Source organism: Neophocaena asiaeorientalis, unplaced genomic scaffold, assembly GCF_003031525.2.
Source record: "Neophocaena asiaeorientalis asiaeorientalis breed wild unplaced genomic scaffold, Neophocaena_asiaeorientalis_V1.1 scaffold46, whole genome shotgun sequence".
NCBI lineage: Eukaryota > Metazoa > Chordata > Mammalia > Artiodactyla > Phocoenidae > Neophocaena > Neophocaena asiaeorientalis.
In genome coordinates this window covers 16,465,378-16,483,629 of record NW_020175393.1, presented here as the reverse complement: position 1 = coordinate 16,483,629, position 18,252 = coordinate 16,465,378, and the positions used below count along the sequence as shown (strand labels likewise).

The 18,252-nt window shown below is 52.2% G+C and overlaps 1 protein-coding gene across 8 annotated transcripts in view; it reads left to right on the top strand.

Moving 5' to 3' along the window:
• TRAM2 (translocation associated membrane protein 2) overlaps positions 1-18,252 on the top strand; it is a 75,549-nt gene that overhangs the window by 48,126 nt on the left and 9,171 nt on the right. For all 8 annotated transcript variants that reach the window (XM_024765935.1, XM_024765932.1, XM_024765931.1 and 5 more), the window contains 5 exons: positions 9,005-9,114; positions 9,589-9,705; positions 15,586-15,644; positions 16,791-16,875; positions 17,399-17,469. In XM_024765935.1, the coding sequence (XP_024621703.1) occupies positions 9,005-9,114; positions 9,589-9,705; positions 15,586-15,644; positions 16,791-16,875; positions 17,399-17,469 (442 nt within the window). The remainder of the gene's footprint in view (positions 1-9,004; positions 9,115-9,588; positions 9,706-15,585; positions 15,645-16,790; positions 16,876-17,398; positions 17,470-18,252) is intronic.

The following is an 18,252-nucleotide window of genomic DNA, read 5'->3' as shown; positions in this document are numbered from 1 at the left end:
GGTGTGTTAGTTTCTGCTTTATAACAAAGTGAATCAGCCATACATATACATATATCCCCATATCTCTTCCCTCTTGCATCTCCCTCCCACCCTCCCTATCCCACCCCTCTAGGTGGTCCCAAAGCACCGAGCTGATCTCCCTGTGCTATGTGGCTGCTTCCCACTAGCTATTGATTTTACATTTGGTAGTGTATATATGTCCATGCCACTCTCTTACTTCATCTCAGCTTACCCCCACTGTGCCACTGGGGAAGTCTGGCATATTTTTTAAAAATATTTATTTATTTGTTTGTTTGTTTATTATTTTTGGCTTCATTGGGTCTTAGTTGTGGCACGTGGGATCTTCATTGCGGCATGTGGTGTCTTTCATTGTGGCACGTGGAATCTTTCGTTGCAGCACGTGGGCTCTTTGTTGCGGCATGTAGGCTTCTCTCTAGTTGTGTTGTGTGGGTTTTCTCTCTCTAGTTGCAGTGCGTGGGCTCCAGAGCTCATGGGTTCTGTAGTTGTGGCACGTGGGCTCCAGAGCATGTGGGCTCTGTAGGTTGAGGTATGCAGGCTCTCTAGTTGAGGCGTGCAGGCTCAGTAGTTGTGGCGTGCGAGCTTAGTTGCTCCGCTGCATGTGGGATCTTAGTTCCCGGACCAGATATCGAACCCCCGTCCCCTGCATTGGAAGGTGGATTCTTTACCACTGGACCACCAGGGAAGTCCCTTCATTTCTCTTCTGTGTGAGGTTGAGCATCCTTTTAAATGTATAAGGGCCATCTGTGTTTCTTTTCTCTCTGAACTGTCCGTTCATACCCTTTGCCCATTCTTCTGTTGCGTTTGTTATCTTTTCATGCTTAGGTTCTAGGTGCTCTTCATACATTAGCAAGATTAGACTTTGTTTATGATCCGAATTGTAAACATTTTCCCCTTGGTCATCACTTGCCTTTTGATTTTGTTTATGGTATTTTTTCATACCTAAGTTCTGGATTTATATATATTGTAAAAGATTCAAAATAATGGGAAAACAGAGTTGGCCAAAAGCACAAAAACCAATAGAAAGTAACTTTTACAAATCCAGGTTTGCAGGGCTTAGGAAGAAAGCCGGGAGAGAAAGGAGGCATCCACGTTGTGCAGTGATGCTGTTTAAGCCACCAGGTTTTCGGACAAAGGCAGAAGCCTCGTTGGCAGGTGACCAGACTTTAAGGGGATGTAAAGAGCAGATGGAGCGTCAGCCACAGGTGGCCACGGGCCAGCTGAGGTCCCGGGGAGGAGGTCAGAGATTGCACAGCTGTATCCGGACAAGACGGGACCTGTGAAGGCATGTGGGAGAAGCTGCTTACAGGTGACACCAGGGGAAACAAGAAAATGTCTATTAGTCATAGGAAACAAAACAGGAGGCCAGTAAGAGCGCTGCTCCTAAAGGGCCAGCTCCACCTGAGGTTGTCAGGACAGCCAGGTCCTTATTGATCACGTTGACTCTCTTTTTAAACTTTGATCAGAGATAAACAAAGCAAGTGTCACTTTTGAATGAAGACAGGATAACATCCACAGAGGGTGGGTCGTTATTGAAGGTGCTCCTTCCAGGGTGAGGTTAACCCTTCGGGGGAATATACTGACCTACTCCATGATGTTGCATAGGAAAGAGGGCTCACAGAATATGGGTGTTGGGAGGTGTCAGGGGTCATCTGGGCTAGGGATTGCAAATTGGTGGCCTGTGGTCAGAGTTGGCTTGTGTATTTTCCTTAGCCAGTTTGGTGTTGGCCCATAAAGTGTTTTTACAATTTTGGAATTAGTCACCGGCATTTTAAAATCAGATGATTCACGTAGGGATTTCTCTCTTTGCTTTTGAAATATGGGGCCACGCCCCTCCCAGCACCTTCCCCACTCCTTCCTTCACCCTTTAGGACATGCACTCTGCACTTTGCCACAGTCTCCACTCCTCTCTAATGTCTTCCCGACATTAAGACTGCCTGGCAGCCACCATGTATCCCAGTTTGAATTGTTGTTTTTCTTTAAGTAAGGTTGAAATGGAAGTGGATCTTAAACTTGTTTCTCTCTCAAAGTGGAAATGTGGAAGACAGACCAAGAGGGCCCTAGAGCTAAGGAAAAACAGTGGGGAGCATATTGTGGCACTGAAGACCATTCCCTGTTTAGTGGAGCGGCCTCTGTGCTGAAAGGATTTATCTTAAGAGGCGCGGACCACTTTGCTCCTTGCATTCCCCACCTGGTCTCTGTGGGCGTTTTGCTGTGACTCAGGGCCAGAATCGCTTCTCTGGTCTAAGAGCTCAGAGATGTGCTGAAACATACTCTTCTAAAAAAATCACAGTCGCTCACTGCCAGACCATCGCTGTTCTTTTTGAGAGCTCATGCAGGATAGGGGCACTGCTTAAAGGGTCAGAGCTCTAACTTGGGGAGTGAGAGGATTTTTATAAGAATTAGTGAGCAGCCAAAAATTTAAAAAGAAAAAAAACCCCAAAATATCCATTTGTTTATAGCCTCTTGGAAAAACACAAAGTTTCAACCTCCACAGCTCTGGCAAGCAGAAGGGGCCAAAGCAATCTACTTTCCTGCCCTATTGAAAAGCAGGAAGGCAGCAGACAAGGGGCAAGCAGTAGAGGTAATCTGCATGAATCAGAGCACAGCTTGTGAGTATCTGGATACCATGCTGCTTGTTCTGTTGCAGGGAGAGAGAGATCAAAGCAGCAGCTTCTCAGCAGCAGGGGGGCGGGGGAGGTGGGGTGGCTTTGGGGGCGGGGCTGGGCCACTGGACACTGGGAGATCTGAGAAATGGCCCCTGTCCCTTTACCCTGTGAACCCTGTTTTTTCATCCCCTCTGCCCGCACTGTGGGTGGTTACAGGGATCAAATGAGACAGCACGCTGAAGCATTCTGAAAGCACGGGGGCTACAGAGGGCAGACAGATGCCAGAGGGAACTTTAGGGTCTTTCTCCACGGCCAGTCTGCCAGCTGGTCCTTTTGGTTCCATCACCCACACCTCTCCCAACTTGTCTTCTCCACCACACTGCTGCCATCTGAGTGCAGGGCTCTCCTGCCCCCCAGCCTGGGCTCCTGTGAGTGCCTCCTGACTGCCCTCCCGGCCCCATTCCGGCCCCCCAGCCCATCCACCTGGCAGGAAGAGCGCGTCCGTGACTCAGTCCTCCAGAACCTTCCCTCGCCTTTGGAAGCGTGACTAACCACGACCTGTCGGGGGAGCCCCCCGTGGCGTGGCTTGCCCACCCCTGCTCTGCAGGTCACGCCAATCCTCTGTCCAGCAGGACCTTCCCCGGATGCCTCCGCCCGGACCACTCCAGCCTCACCAGCTCTCTGGCCTGCGTTCAGTGACCCTTCCTCCCCAGGGCCCTGCCCCTCCTCATTTCCTGCCAGGGCACAGCACTGATCACACCTGGCCTGGTGTTTTTTTTAATTATAGTGAAATACACATACCGTGAAATGGACCATCTTAATCATCTCTGAGTGTGCGGTTCACTAGCCTTAAGTACATTCACGCTGTTGTGCAATCTCCAGAGCTCTTCATTGCAAAACCGAGACTTTGTATCCGTTAAACAGCAACTCCCCATCCTCCCTGCCCCCAGCCCCTGCCAACCACCGTTCTTTCTGTCTCTGTGAATTTTCCTCCTCTGGGAGGCTCCTGTGATGGAATCATACAGTATTTGTCTTTTGGTGACGGCTTATTTCCCTTAGCGTTATGTCCTTTAGGTTCATCTCTGTGTAGCACGTGACAGGATTTCCTTCCTTTTTAAGGCTGAATAATGTTCTGTTGTACGTATAGACCACATTTTGTCTTTCCATTCATCTGTTGATAGACACTTGGGTAGTTTCTACCTTTGGCTGTTGTGAATAGTGCTATGAACATGGGTGTACAGATATTTCATCAAGATCCTGCTTCCAGTTCTTTCCAGTCTGTATCCAGAAGTAGGATTGCTGGACCATCAGGTAGTTCTATTTTTAGTTTTCTAAGGAATCACCATGCTGTTTCTGATAGTGACTGTACCATTTTACATTTTCACAAACAATGCACAAAGGTTCCAATTTGTCCACACCCTCATCAACGCTTGTTATTTTCTGTTTTTTGTTTGTTTGGTTATTTTTGTTTTAAATTGTGGCCATTCTCATGGGTTTGAGATGGTATCTTCATTGTGGTTTTGATCTACATTTCCCTAATGATAGTACCCCCACCCCCCCCACCCGGCGCTGCTGTACAGTAGGACCTTGTTGTTTATTTTATCTATAGTAGTTTGTATTTGCTAATCCCAAACTCCTAATTTATCCCTCCTCTCCCTCTCCACTTTGGTAACCATAAGTTTGTTCTCTGTGTCTGTGAGTCTGTTTTTGTTTTGTACGTAAGTTCATTTGTATCATATTTTATTTTTTTATTATTTTTTTTTGCGGTACGCGGGCCTTTCAATGTTGTGGTCTCTCTCATTGCGGAGCACAGGCTCCGGACGTGCAGGCTCAGCGGCCATGGCTCACGGGCCCAGCCGCTCCGCGGCATGTGGGATCTTCCCGGACCGGGGCACGAACCCGTGTCCCCTGCATCGGCAGGCGGACTCTCAACCACTGCGCCACCAGGGAAGCCCCTGTATCATATTTTAGATTCCACATATAAGTGATATCACATGATATTTGTCTTTCTCTGTCTGTCTGACTCACTTCACTTAGTATGATAATCTCTAGGTCAATCCATATTGCTGCAAATCTTTGCCCATTTTTCAATCTGGTTGTTTTTTGTTTTTGTTGTTGCTGTTGTTATTGGCCTCTGGTTTTTAGGTGTAGAGAATTTGGTGTGCACTGGCTAAGCTCTGAGAGGGCAGGGCCATGCCCTCGTACCCTGCTGTCCCCCAGCACGGGGCCCTGCACGTGGTTTATTAGTGGATGAATAAACATGCAAGGAGCTCTCATCAGCAAAGGAAAAAAGAATGTATTAGTCTATCCATCCATTCTTGTTTCAAGAAGGTTTTAAGGCTCTGGTCACATCTCTTTGGAACCATAGTATATGGGGTGACGAATGGAGGTGACTTGAAGAGGCTTTAAGATGGATAATCCAAAGTCTTGACACACGTCATTTAACTACTTTTGGACCATGCTCGTTTGATGGAGCATAAATCCTATTTTGCCTCATAAGGCTGGTCTCCATGGTGAAACTTTGCATGTGTTTAGTTATTTTATAGTTTCAAAATATGCTGCCATCTAATTAGTCTCCTTTGATCCTCCCTTATGAAGAAGGCAGGGCAAGGGTAATGCCAGCCCTATGATGGAAGGGCAGGAAGGAGAGGCTGACCCATACGCCCATCTCTTCCCTTCCTCGCATGTTTCCTCCTCGGTCCTCGGTGCTGATTCCCCTCCCTGATCTCAGTCTCTTCCCGGGTCAGTCACCTAGTCTTACCAGGTCTCTGCCGCTGATGGCCCTCCTCCCTCCCTGTTCCCTTTTCCCCTTTAATTCAGGTCCCTGTGGTTCCTTACCTGCATCACTGGTGTCTGCCTCCAGGCACGATGCTGTTTACTGCTGCCAGAGTAAACTTTCTGAAGCCCAGGTTTGCTCATTTTCCTATTGAGTTTGAATTCTTTGATGTTTCCACATTGCCTTCAGGATAAAGTCCACACCCCTTGACGTGGTACCCTGGCTGCCTGCAGCACTGCATCCTCCTTGCCTGCATCCTTAGCAGATGCTGCGTCCTCTGCCCAGGATGCCCTCCTCCCCACACCTGACTACCCCAGCTTGTTCTCAAGTTTCTGTATCTTCCTGTTTACCCTGAGGGGCTGCCCCAGCTGGAGTCGGCCCTCCATTGCCTTGGCTCCCTGCGTGGCTGTGTTTCCCTCTTGGCAACATGTGGCTGTCTGCCTGTCTGTAGGTCATTGTACATTTATTTGTCAGTCTCCCCACTGGTCTGTGCTCTCTGAAGCCAGGGCAGCGTCTTTTATCTCCGTGTTTCAATAATTAGCCCAGTGGCTCTCACAGAGCAGGGGCTTTGTGGAAGGTAGGAGGGAGAGGAAAAGGGGAAGCTTGTCTGATCTCAAAGTTCATGCTCTCCGTGTCTTTACTGCCCCCTCCCACCCCACCACCACCCCCCGACCACCAGTGCATTCTCCCAGTCCAGGGTGGCGGGGTCATGGGTTGACTCCCAGAGTGACCCAATCAGCTCTGCTTCGCTCTGCAGCTACCCTGAAACTCACCCACCCTGGCCTGCCTTCTGGTAAACGCGTCCCAGCAAAGAGAGAGGACTCATGTGTGACTCAGCACGAAGGCAGCACAGCTGGAAAGGGGGCCAGTGTGTCTGCTTGGGGGAGGGCGGGCCACAGAGCACGAGGGATCCAGGCCTGCCAACTGGAACGAAGGCACGAATCCTCCTCTGTCCGCGGAGAGAGAGGCTGTAGTAGCAGAGCTTTACAAAACTTAGATACCTGGGATTCCATCTAATTTATCACTACTGAGTAATATTTTATTAAACTACTATTTAGTGCATGCCTACCACGGTTATAGGCACTGATAAGCATCTTGCATACAGATTATCTCGTTTAATCCTCACAATAGCCCAACAGCAACAAAAATAATAGCAAATAGATGTATAGCACTTACTATGCACCAGACACTATTCTAAGTAAGCACTTTGCACTTCTGAAGTCACCTCATTCTCACAGTAACCCTGCAGTACAGGAACTGCTGTTATCCTCATTTTACAGATGAGGAGTGAGGCACAGAAAGGTCAGAGGTGCTCCAGAGTCACACAGGAAATCAATGACGTCTTCTTCATCCATTCGTCTGTTGCTGACACTTAGGTCGCTTCCATGTCTTGGCTCTTGTAAATAGAGCTGCTGTGAACATTGGGGTGCATGGATCCTTTTGAATTAAAGTTTTCATCCTTTTTTTTTTCTGGATAAAGAAGATGTTTTATACACGCACACGCACACACAGTGGAGTATCACTCAGCCATAAAAAAGAATGAAATAATGCCATTTGCAGCAACATGGATGGACCTAGAGATTATCATACTAAGTGAAGTAAGTCAGACAGACAAATATGGTATCACTCGTATGTGGAATCTAAAAAATGATACAATAAATCTGTTTACAAAACAGAAACAGACATAGAAAACAAGCTTATAGTTAGTTACCAGAGGGGAAGGTGCTGGGAGGGATAAATTAGGAGTATGGGATTAATAGATGCACATGACTATATATAAAATAGACAAGCAACAAGCATTTAATGGATAGCACAGGGGACTATATTCAATATCTTGTAATAACCTATAATGGAACATAATCTAAAATATATATATATAGCTGAACCATTTTGCTGTACACCTGTAACTGACACAATATTAGAAATCAACTATACTTCAATGTTTTTGAAAAAGAGGGAGGTGTGGGTTCCCTGGTGGCCTAGTGGTTACGATTCCGGGCTTTCACTGCCGTGGCCTGGGTTCAATCTCTGGTCCAGGAACTGAGATCCCACAAGCTGCGTGGTTTGGCAAAAAAAAAAAAAAATCATCAATATCAAAAAAATAAAAACAAAGAGGGAGGAAATAAATGGCAGAGCTTTGATACAAGCTCAGGTTTCTGAGTCCACACTCTTTTTTTTTTTAAATTATTTTTATTTTTGGCTGCGTTGGGTCTTCATTGCTGCACGCTTTCTCTAGTTGTGGAGAGCAGGGGCTACTCTTTGTTGTGGTGCGTGGGCTTCTCATTGCGGTGGCTTCTCTTTGTTGCAGAGCACGGGCTCTAGGTGCGCAGGCTTCGGTAGTTGTGGCTCGTGGGCTCTAGAGCACAGGCTCTGTAGCTGTGGCACACGGGCTTAGTTAGTCCGCGGCATGTGGGATCTTCCTGGACCAGGGATCAAACCCATGTCCCCTGCATTGGCAGGCGGATTCTTAACCACTGTGCCACCAGGGAAGTCCCGAGTCCACACTCTTAACCCTGCATCATGCTTCCTCGATGAAGTATAACTGCAATCCCATTTTTACAGGGAAGGCGATTACGGCTCAGAGAGGTTGGTCACTTTTCTATAGTCACACAGCCAGGGAATGATGGAGGTTGGTGGTCTCCAATTGCTGGCTGCAGCCACTGTGCCTTCCTGCCCAGATCAGAAGACATCGTCATGATATGCCGTGTGCTGGCTTCTCCTTTCCCCTCTGCCCTGGTGCTCCCAAGGTAAAAAAAAAAAAAAAAATCATCAATATCAAAAAAATAAAAACAAAGAGGGAGGAAATAAATGGCAGAGCTTTGATACAAGCTCAGGTTTCTGAGTCCACACTCTTTTTTTTTTTTAATTATTTTTATTTTTGGCTGCGTTGGGTCTTCATTGCTGCACGCTTTCTCTAGTTGTGGAGAGCAGGGGCTACTCTTTGTTGTGGTGCGTGGGCTTCTCATTGCGGTGGCTTCTCTTTGTTGCAGAGCACGGGCTCTAGGTGCGCAGGCTTCGGTAGTTGTGGCTCGTGGGCTCTAGAGCACAGGCTCTGTAGCTGTGGCACACGGGCTTAGTTAGTCCGCGGCATGTGGGATCTTCCTGGACCAGGGATCAAACCCATGTCCCCTGCATTGGCAGGCGGATTCTTAACCACTGTGCCACCAGGGAAGTCCCGAGTCCACACTCTTAACCCTGCATCATGCTTCCTCGATGAAGTATAACTGCAATCCCATTTTTACAGGGAAGGCGATTACGGCTCAGAGAGGTTGGTCACTTTTCTATAGTCACACAGCCAGGGAATGATGGAGGTTGGTGGTCTCCAATTGCTGGCTGCAGCCACTGTGCCTTCCTGCCCAGATCAGAAGACATCGTCATGATATGCCGTGTGCTGGCTTCTCCTTTCCCCTCTGCCCTGGTGCTCCCAAGGGCCAAGTCCAGAGGGTGGGTGGGATTCTCGGGAAGAAAATCTTCTAAGTCTGGGGTTACAGCCAAAGGGAAGCATTTGATGACACATTCCGCTCCAGATCTCCTTTCAGTTTTGGGTCCCAGAGCACTTCCTCACCCAGGGATGCTGACGTGGCTCTCGTTGCCTCCACAGATGGCGAGATGGTGCACTACCACTACGGGCCGAAGGACCTGGTCACAGTCTTGTTCTACATCTTCATCACCATCATCCTGCACGCTGTGGTGCAGGAGTACATCTTAGACGTGAGCGACGTGTCTGGATTCCGAGATGGGAAGCTGGGGGGATTCGGCGGGTGGAGCGGCTGCAGCTGTGGGGCCTCCGCTTTGTTTGGAGGCCCTGGTTGGTCCTATAGCAACTGGATCTCCTGCACCACAGTTTGGTCTCCGTCCCCCTCAAAGCCTTCCTAGCACGTGGGACCACAGTGTTCATTACACGGGAGGGAGCTGCCTGACGTGTGACGACACGGTGTCCTCAGGGGTCGAACACAGCAACCCTTGGGGGATGTTTTCTTTACATCTCAGCTAACGACATTCATCTCGCTGCTTTCTCAGTTGCTTGCCTTAAACTAAACACTATGCACACACGAGGCTTCCATGAAATAACTTGGATGAGGCTGGCTTCAAACTTCAGCCCTTTTGTGGGGAGAAAACAGGAGTTTGAAACCTGCCGTTACCTATACACTCATGTTAATATGCAGGATTCTCTTTATTCTTTAGAAAATCAGCAAACGGCTTCATCTCTCCAAGGTCAAGCACAGCAAGTTCAACGAATCTGGACAGCTGGTCGTCTTTCACCTCAGCTCGGTGATCTGGTGCTTCTACGTGGTGGTGACGGTGAGTGGTCCTAGGGACTGCTGATGGCTGGGGCCCGGGCTGCCATGTTATCGCTGTGAGAGAGGGGTCAGTGGTTTAGGTGCTATTTAGTAGCTGGGGAGCGTCCTCTGGTCCAAAAGTAAACACTTGTCATCGTTATGATGTGATGTCACGGTGATGACAGCGTATAGCTCCATAGCTCTGCGTTCCGTCCTGGGGCCCTCGCACGGTGCTGTCCCCTGAGCTGAGTTTTATGTTCATTCCGGTACCTGTGTTATGGATTGAAGAAATCCAAGCTCAGCTTTCGCAGTGGCCCCATGGTCACGTGGTTCTGAAGTGGCCAGGCCTTGGACTTGAGGGTCTGGTTCTGTTGCACCACACTGGCCTCCCCCTGCATGCACGTCAGGTCCCGTGAGAGTCAGTGCTGTTTCTACGAATGCCTGGAGGACCAGACAGTTGACTCACCTCCCCTTTTGCACAAGAATACTCTTATTTCAAGCAACCTCTGATACAGCAAAATTCCTTCGTACAAAGGAATGCGGACAGCCCTCGGGGTCCTTTGTACCAAGCCTGTCGTCCTAGGAAGTGTTTCATCCCCTCCATCCCCCCCAACCTGGAGCACCTCCTGTCTGTAACCAGGTCTCTTCCTCAGGAGCTAGAATTGTCCTGTGAGAAATCCAGGGCCGGGGCTTGGAAAATTCAGCAACCCTGTGACCTCTTAGAAGCTTCCTTCCCTGCCTCCCCTGACCTCTCACCCCCTTCCCCTTCCTTAGCAACAGTGATGAGCTTTCCGGTCCTCGAGACCAGCCTATCTGTCTGAGAGCTGAACGCTGAATCCATATTCTCAAAGCGGGACTCAGCATGCCTTTTTGTATATTACCTTTATCTCTATTGTCATTAATCACAGAACAATAGGAATTCTAAATGCGGGGCCCAAGGCCTCTGTGCTCTGGAGCAGGCCTGCTACATTATACTGCCCCGGGGCAGACTTTGTGTGTGGTCTGTGTGAGTAGCGCCCCCTGCCTTTGTGCAGCACACGTGGGGCCCCGGGAAGTCTAGGTACGGCTGGGCTCAGGCCTCTCCCAGCCACTGGGTGTTTGGTTTACGCGGCCTCTGGAGACCCCGAGCTGCCTTGAAGCAGAACAGCCCTCGGGTCCCACGGACATTTAACTGCTCTTGCAGGAGAAGCGTTGCCTCATCTCTGAATCACTTTTGCCCTTTCTGCCTCAACCCACCGTCCACCCCAGCTGTGACCCAGTTTCACCAGATTCACAGGCCAACAGCCAAGGGACTTCCCCCCAGTTCCAGAGTGTGCAAGGCTCCTGGGCCGTCCAGGGCTTAGAAATGATGCTCGTTAGTCTGGAGCTGCCACACTTTTCTGGGGACGTGTATAACAGGCTTTTACCATGGTGATAGCCAGGTCTCCACTCAGCATCTCCAGAAGGAGAATAGAGACCAAGGGAGCCTGGAAAGTTCCAGTGACCCCAGGTCCTGATACCGTGTGGCTGTCAGACCTCACCTGCTCCCTCCAGGCCATTCTGCACGGAGTGAAGGTGACTGAAGAAGAGAGGGTCGTTTTGTAAAAGGAGTGAAAACAGCTAGTTTTTTAAATCCTGTGTTTCTGTTACGATGAACTTTTTCTCGATTCTCCTCTCTCGCTCTCCGGTCAGTCCCTCGGCAGGTTCCGCCACCCACTGCCACCAGCACATGGAGCGTCTGTCGCCTGCTCTCTGCCTACACCTCTGCCCCCGGGCCCATGGGTCTCTCCAGGGGATGCTGGACAGTACGCTGCCAGCATCTAGTGGGTCGAGGCCAGCGACGCAGCAGAATGTCCTGTAGTGCCCAGGGCAGTCCCCACAGCAAAGACAGTCTGGCCCCAGGTGTCACTAGTGCCACGGTCAGGAGGCCCTGAGCTGCATCTCTTGCTGGACTGCTTCTGGAAGGAGGCCGTTTCCACTCCCGTGTCCGCTCACCCCAATCCATCGTCTGCCCAGCCAGACAGATCTTTTTAGAACATAAACCAGATCACGCATCCCCTGCTTCAAATCCCCTGTCGCGCTCGTGCTGAAGCGGTTCTCCCTCCTCACTCCTGTGCTCTGGGTGCTGCTGGCCTTATCCGTCTGGCTCGCTGGCCCCAGCCCCACTGTTCCTCTGACTCTCCTAGCTCTCCTGCCTCCTGCGCTTTGCAGGGGTGCTTCCTCTGCTGCAGTGCTCCGTCCCCTGGCACCCCGTGCCATCCAGGTCTCCACCTACCCGTAACCTCCGCACAGAACTCCCCGCACACTTGCGTCGCTGCACCACGCCTGTTGCTGTGGCGTTTTCTTGAGCTGTGTGTTCTCTGCTGCCTGCCTCTCCCTCATACTAGCCCCCGAGCTGCTGGGAGCCGGCACCGTGCTCACTGCTATCCCCCAAGCGCACTTCCTGGTGCACACTAGGTGCTCACTCGGTGTTGTCGTGAGAGGGAATAAGTCGACTGCGACTGCCTCTTCTCGTTCTAACCTTCGACAGTTTTTAAAGTAATGAATTGCTTGTTTTTATGAACATCACAGACGATCATTTAAAAAAAAACAGGCCATACATAAAAGTTTGAAAAAGAAAGTAAAAATTGACCCTAAATCCCTCCCCCCCACGAAATAACCAGCTTGATCTTGGTGTTGAATTCAGACATTTCTCTCTGCGTTGATCCAGGCAGGGTGATGGGGTCATAGATGGGCCAACTGATAATTTAATAAGAATGTCAACCTCCTACCTTTAGTCTAGCTCTCAGCTACTGTTCATCGTTCAGGGGAAGCAAAACGCTGTACTGGGAAAGCAGGGTGGGAGGCTGCCTGGCTTCCCAGGGTGCCTCCCTTCACGGTTTAAACCTGCAGCCCAGCGCTCAGCGGGAGCGCCTCTGAGGCAGGGGCCCAGGTAAGGGCTGCCTCCTGACACACAGACTGCCTGCAGCAGGACCTCAGCAGTGGGTGTTCCTGAAGGACCACTGGGTCCGGGCAGCAGCTGGCTGTGTCAGGACCCGATGCTGCTCTCTCTTCCTGTGGTGCTTTTTGTTCACCCACTGGAAAGGAAGGCTGCAGGGGAGGGGAGGGGGTGTGCCAGCCCGCTGAGGCCTCCCTTGCTCCTGGTTGATTTGTAGAATCAGGAGAGAACAGAGGATCTTTTTTTTTTTTTTTTAAACATCTTTATTGGGGTATAATTGCTTTACAATGGTGTGTTAGTTTCTGCTTTATAACAAAGTGAATCAGCTATACATATACATATGCTCCCATGTGTCTTCCCTCTTGCGTCTTCCTCCCTCCCACTCTCCCCATCCCACCCCTCCAGGCTGTCCCAAAGCCCCGAGCTAATATCCCTGTGCCTTGTGGCTGCTTCCCCCTAGCTACCTACCTTACTACGTTTGTTAGTGTGTATATGTCCATTACTCTCTCTAGCCCTGTCAAAACTCACCCTTCCCCCTCCCCATATCCGAGAACAGAGGATCTTAAAGGCCGCCCCCCCAGACGGCAGGCCCACTGGCGGGTGGGATCTGGGGGCGAGCCCACACTCGGTGTGCTGTGCTGAGCTCCGAGGGGCCCCGGCCCAGCCTCCCTGGGCGGTTGCCTGGCCCGAGGTCTGGAAAAGACTGTTCTCAGTGAGTCATTCTTCCTCTGGCTGCCCTGCTCGCCTCCCTCCGCCCGGGACTGCCCCTCACAGGCCGGCAGCATTGTTCTGGGGCGTTTTCTCTGCTGGTTGGCTTCACAGTTCTGATTTCTTTGTCTCCTAAGTAAAGCGCCAAGCTGGGGAGGGTCCCTGTTTAAAATCACAGGATCGTCTGGGCTTTTTGAGCTCTTAGATTTCTGTCAGGGCTGCTTTTCTTGGCCAGTCTTTGTTTGGCGGAGATTCTTCTCCCACTTCGATCCCAGAAGTACCATTTTCATCCTTAAATAATACTGGTGTTTCCTCTAGGAAGGAATGGCCTCCCCACTTCGGTTTCCCTGCAAAGGGGGTAGGGAGGGCAGAAGGCCGTGAACCTGTGTGTCTGGGGCCGGCATCTGATGCAGGCGGCGTGTGGGAGGCAGAGAGGGGTGGCCCTAGTGTGGGTGCGGAAAAGCCCTCCCCTCCCACCCCCGCGCGCCCCAGAGCCTCCCACCTCTGCCGGACTCTGAGGGGGAGATGGAATGTGGCCAGGAGGGTCTGGTGGGGAGACCCTTTCCTTCAAACCTAAGTTACTGTGACTGCCCTGGGGCCTGCACCTGACGGGACCCATCCGTTGAGTCATTGTGCTAATGAGGCCCTGGTCGTATCTGAAATGTCCAGGGGCACTTAGCGACTCAGGGTCTGGGTGGGAGTACGACTGAGGCTCTGGGAGTACGACCTGGAGGCTCCTCTGGGAACTGCTGGGCCTCCTCCCCGCCCCGGGCAGCCCCGTCCTCAGTCCCGGTGGGAACATCTGAGGCCCTGGGCCTCCTCATCAAAGCCACCAGTCGGTTGGTTTATTTCTGACTCACCAGGACAGCCAGGCCTGGGGTGCTTGGACCAGGAGGCTTAAGGCGCAGCTCAGAATTCAGTCGTGCTGCCGCGAAGCCACCTTGTTTTGGGAACTCCCTCCTTTCCCTGTTTCTAAAAGGAGGTCAGGCTGGCGTCACCTCCTCCGCCCTCTCTGAGCGTCGCGTGGCGTCAGCCTCCTTTTGCTCGTGGTGGGCCGTTTCCTCGTATGTTCTGTAATCTTGGATTATAAACTCATCTTTAGCAAGGCTGTGTGTGTGAGAACCCTGTACGTTCTCGGATGAAAGTACGTCCCGATGGCTTCACCGGCCCACAAATACTGTTAATACCAAGTTCTTAGAGTGAGGGCGCCTAGACACACAGGTGATGTCCATTTGAGCTCCAAACCCACGTGAAAGCGAATCTGAAGTTACAGATTTTCATGGGGTCATATTTTTGTTTCCATCCTGAGCCCCGGGTGAGCAGACATGGTCCTCTTCTCCCTGCCTTGCTCGTCGGACCCTTCCTAGTCTCCCTTTTCTCTGGGGTGCTGGCCCTTTAAGGGTCTCCTGTTCCCACGCAGGCGCGAAAGCTCTGGCCCTACAGCCTCACCGGCTTGGGCTTTTAGCTCCCTACCCTCTTGGGCCCTCAGGTTTTCCCTTTCTTATTGTGAGCTCAGCTTTGCATTGAAAAGAACATTTGTTAGACTGCATCCAGCATGTCCAGATGTTTTGTAACAGGAGGGTTTTCAGGTCACCTCCCCCTACTCTGTAAGAGGACCTGGGCTAGATACTGGAGATGCAAGGAGGCGCCAGAAAAAGAAACCAGAAAAGAAGGCATGAGCAGAGCCCTGGCGGCCTGGCAGTGATGGTGCTATGTGATAAGTGTCACACGTGAGGCCCGTTGGGGAGGCCTGTGGGGTCCGGCCATGCTTTTTATTTGTGGTGGTGTGAAAAGCCAAAGTAGGCTTTTCGTTTTTCCAGGGGACGGTGGCTCTGGAGTCCATTTGCTCATTCACTCTACAAGCATTTCCTGAGTGCCTGCACGCCAGGCATAACACTCGACGCTGTCACATAAACGTAAACTGTCACATTTATTTCTAACAATAACTCTGGGAGGGTATTTTTATCCTCATTTTACAGATGAGCCAGCTGAAGCTCAGGGAGACTAACTCGCTCAGAGGATGCAGCTGATCAGTGTCAGACCCACAGTCAGACTCGGGTCCTCTGACCCCAGAGCAGGGCTCTTCCTCCTACATCACGGCTCTCTTCTCTAGTAAAGAGACGGGCCAAGTGCCAGAGGGGTTCCATGTTCACGTTTCCTGTTCCTTCCTCATTCTGGCAGCTGGGGACTAGGTGCGACCCTGACCCTGACCCCCGGGCCCGCCCAGCAGGCCTCACGTTCACATTTCTAAACGCTGTCTCTTCCCGTCCACTACAGGAAGGATATTTAACAAACCCAAGGAGCCTCTGGGAAGACTATCCGCATGTGCACCTCCCGTGAGTATTGTCACCCTCGGTCCCCAGGGAGGAGCGGGCTGGTGCACTGGCTTCTCGCCCCACAATGTGGGCAGAACACAGGCCGGTGAGCCCGAGGACCAGAGCGCCCCCAAGCCTGGCAGGGCCCAGTGTCGTGGAGGCAGACGTCTGGGAGCTGCTTCCTCCCCGTGTTCTTATGGGCAATTCCTGAAATGACACGTCAACTGCAGGAGCCCGGGCACAGGGTCCTGTCTCTGCCCAGGCTGCCATCACAGAGCACCGCAGGTGGCGGGGTTCCCAGGGGCTTATAAACAGCAGACATCCCTTCCTTACAGTTCTGGAGGCTGGCAGACCCAGTGTCTGGTGAGGCCGCTTCCTGCTTCATGGATGACATCTTCTGTGTCCTCACGTGCAGAAGCAGAGAGGGGCCTCTTTCACAAGGGCACTAATCCCACTCTGGGGGGCTCCAGCCCCGTGACCTAATCACCTCCCAGAGGCCCCACGTCCCGGTACCATCACCGTAGGGGTTAGGATTTCAACGTGTGAATTTCGAGGGGGTGCAAACATAGGGTCTGTAGCAGGTTCCTACAGCGCCTGGGAGGGACGGGGAAGCAGAGCCTCTGCACGGAGCTTTCTGGGCTGCGCCCTCCTGGCACCTGCACACGTCCGCACACATCTCCCCTCAGGCCTCCACGGGAGGCAGTGCCCCTCCTCTCCTGCGCCGACAGGACACCGGGAGGGCAGAGCTGGGGTCGCGTCCCCCAGAGACCACGGCCCTTAGAACAGCAGCACTGGAGACTGAGCAGAGTTAGGTCCTCCCTCTGCTGCTGAGACCCCTTTATTCCTCAGCTCATTCCTGCCACCTGCCATCTCCTGCCCCGACAGCACTCTGGATTTGGCCCCCTCCTCAGCCTTCTCTCTGCTCTCTCTTCATCCTTCTTGTGTCCTTTCATGGACTTCCCATGTCCCTCCACGTGCATGGTCTTGTGTGTGGAGCAGTGTCCTGGGCTCGGGCGTGGAGCTCACCATCCCCCCGCCTCTCCATTCCTTCCTCTCGGCCCAGCTCCTCACACCGCCTGGCCCTTGCCCCCACCCCACCCCGTGCTTGGCGAGCACCTGTAGGGGCTTCTCTGCATCCCTCTGGGTGACTGGCCCCCTTGTCTCCAGCTTCCAGGTGAAGTTCTTCTACCTGTGCCAGCTGGCCTACTGGCTGCACGCACTTCCTGAGCTCTACTTCCAGAAGGTACGGAAGGTGAGTACTGGTGGCCCCTCTGATGCTGCTGGCCCTCCCTCTGGCCGCCCACGTGTCGGGGTGGACACGGGGGTGTGTTGGCGGGTTGAGTGAGATGCTGAGCCAGTGCCTGTTGGAATCTCCCTGATGACCTCCAGGAGGGGGGCTGCTTTGTCAGACTCCCGCCTCCCACACGAGACGTGTGGCTTTGGGGGGCCTGACTCATCTTCGGGGGAGCGGATGGAGAGTTCTTTGCCTTTCCTAGAGTTGTTTTTTTTTAAAGCTTCTCTCTGGCTGATTTCCTAAAGCCCTGTTCCCCAGTCCCTGTCTCTTCTTTCTCAACCTAGTCCCGCCCCCTGACCACTGAGTCGCCTTCAGACTTTGTGCAGCCAGGTGCGCGTGTCCCCGGTGGGACCTGGGGCTGTCTGGCAGCCCCGCTCCGCGGGCCTGCCATGTCCTTCTGCACTCTCCCTGTTCCTCTACCTCCCCCTGCATCTCCAGTTAGGGAATGAGCACATGTCCTGTTTGCCTCTCTCGTCTGCAGGAGGAGATTCCCCGGCAGCTCCAGTACATCTGCCTGTACCTGGTCCATATTGCGGGCGCGTACCTCTTAAAGTGAGTGACACCCGGAGCGGGCCAGATCTCCCTGCCTTTCATGTCTGTGCCTCTCTCCGCACAGTCATTTAATCAGGAGGCATTTCTTAGACACTTACTGTGTGCCAAGCACCATGCTAAGACCTGGGAATACACAGATGGATAATGGAGGGTTCCTTTATGTTTACTGGATTATTCTCTGCTGGGCAGGAGAGACAGTTACAGACAAAGGTAAAGGCGGTTAGCGGGATGAGCACTGTGCTACCGTATGGACCACCTGCCGTGGGAACCCAGAGGAGCGACTGCCTCAACCCGAGACAGGGCCAGGGAAGGATCCCAGGGACGCGGGCCGTGAACCAGGGCTTTGCAGGTTGAGGGCAGCCTGAGCGGGGCTCCTGCCCCATGCGTCCAGCCGGCGGCGCTGTCAGAGCTCGTGGCCCCGGACTCCCCTTCCCTTCGATTTGTAATGAAGGGTAGAGTCGTCACTGCTTGATTGTCCTCATGTCAGCAGAGTTGCTGTTGCCTTGAGTGTCTCTGTTGTGAAGAGAATCACTGCTGAGCAGGACCTGTCCTTCTATTTGGACTTTTCTTGGGCTTGGCTTTTGCGGTATAGGAGAGCACGCGCTGTATAACCTGCTCAGGTGCCCGGGGTCTTCTGGGTCCGCATGGCAGGCATCCCGTGAGAATGACTGACCCGGGGGACCAGAGCCGGGTCTGCTCTGTGGTCTCTGGAGGCCGAGAGCGGCGTCCGTGCCTGGCTGGGCCTGTGAGGGGCAGAGGCCGTGTGGGTGCAGCTCTTCCCTT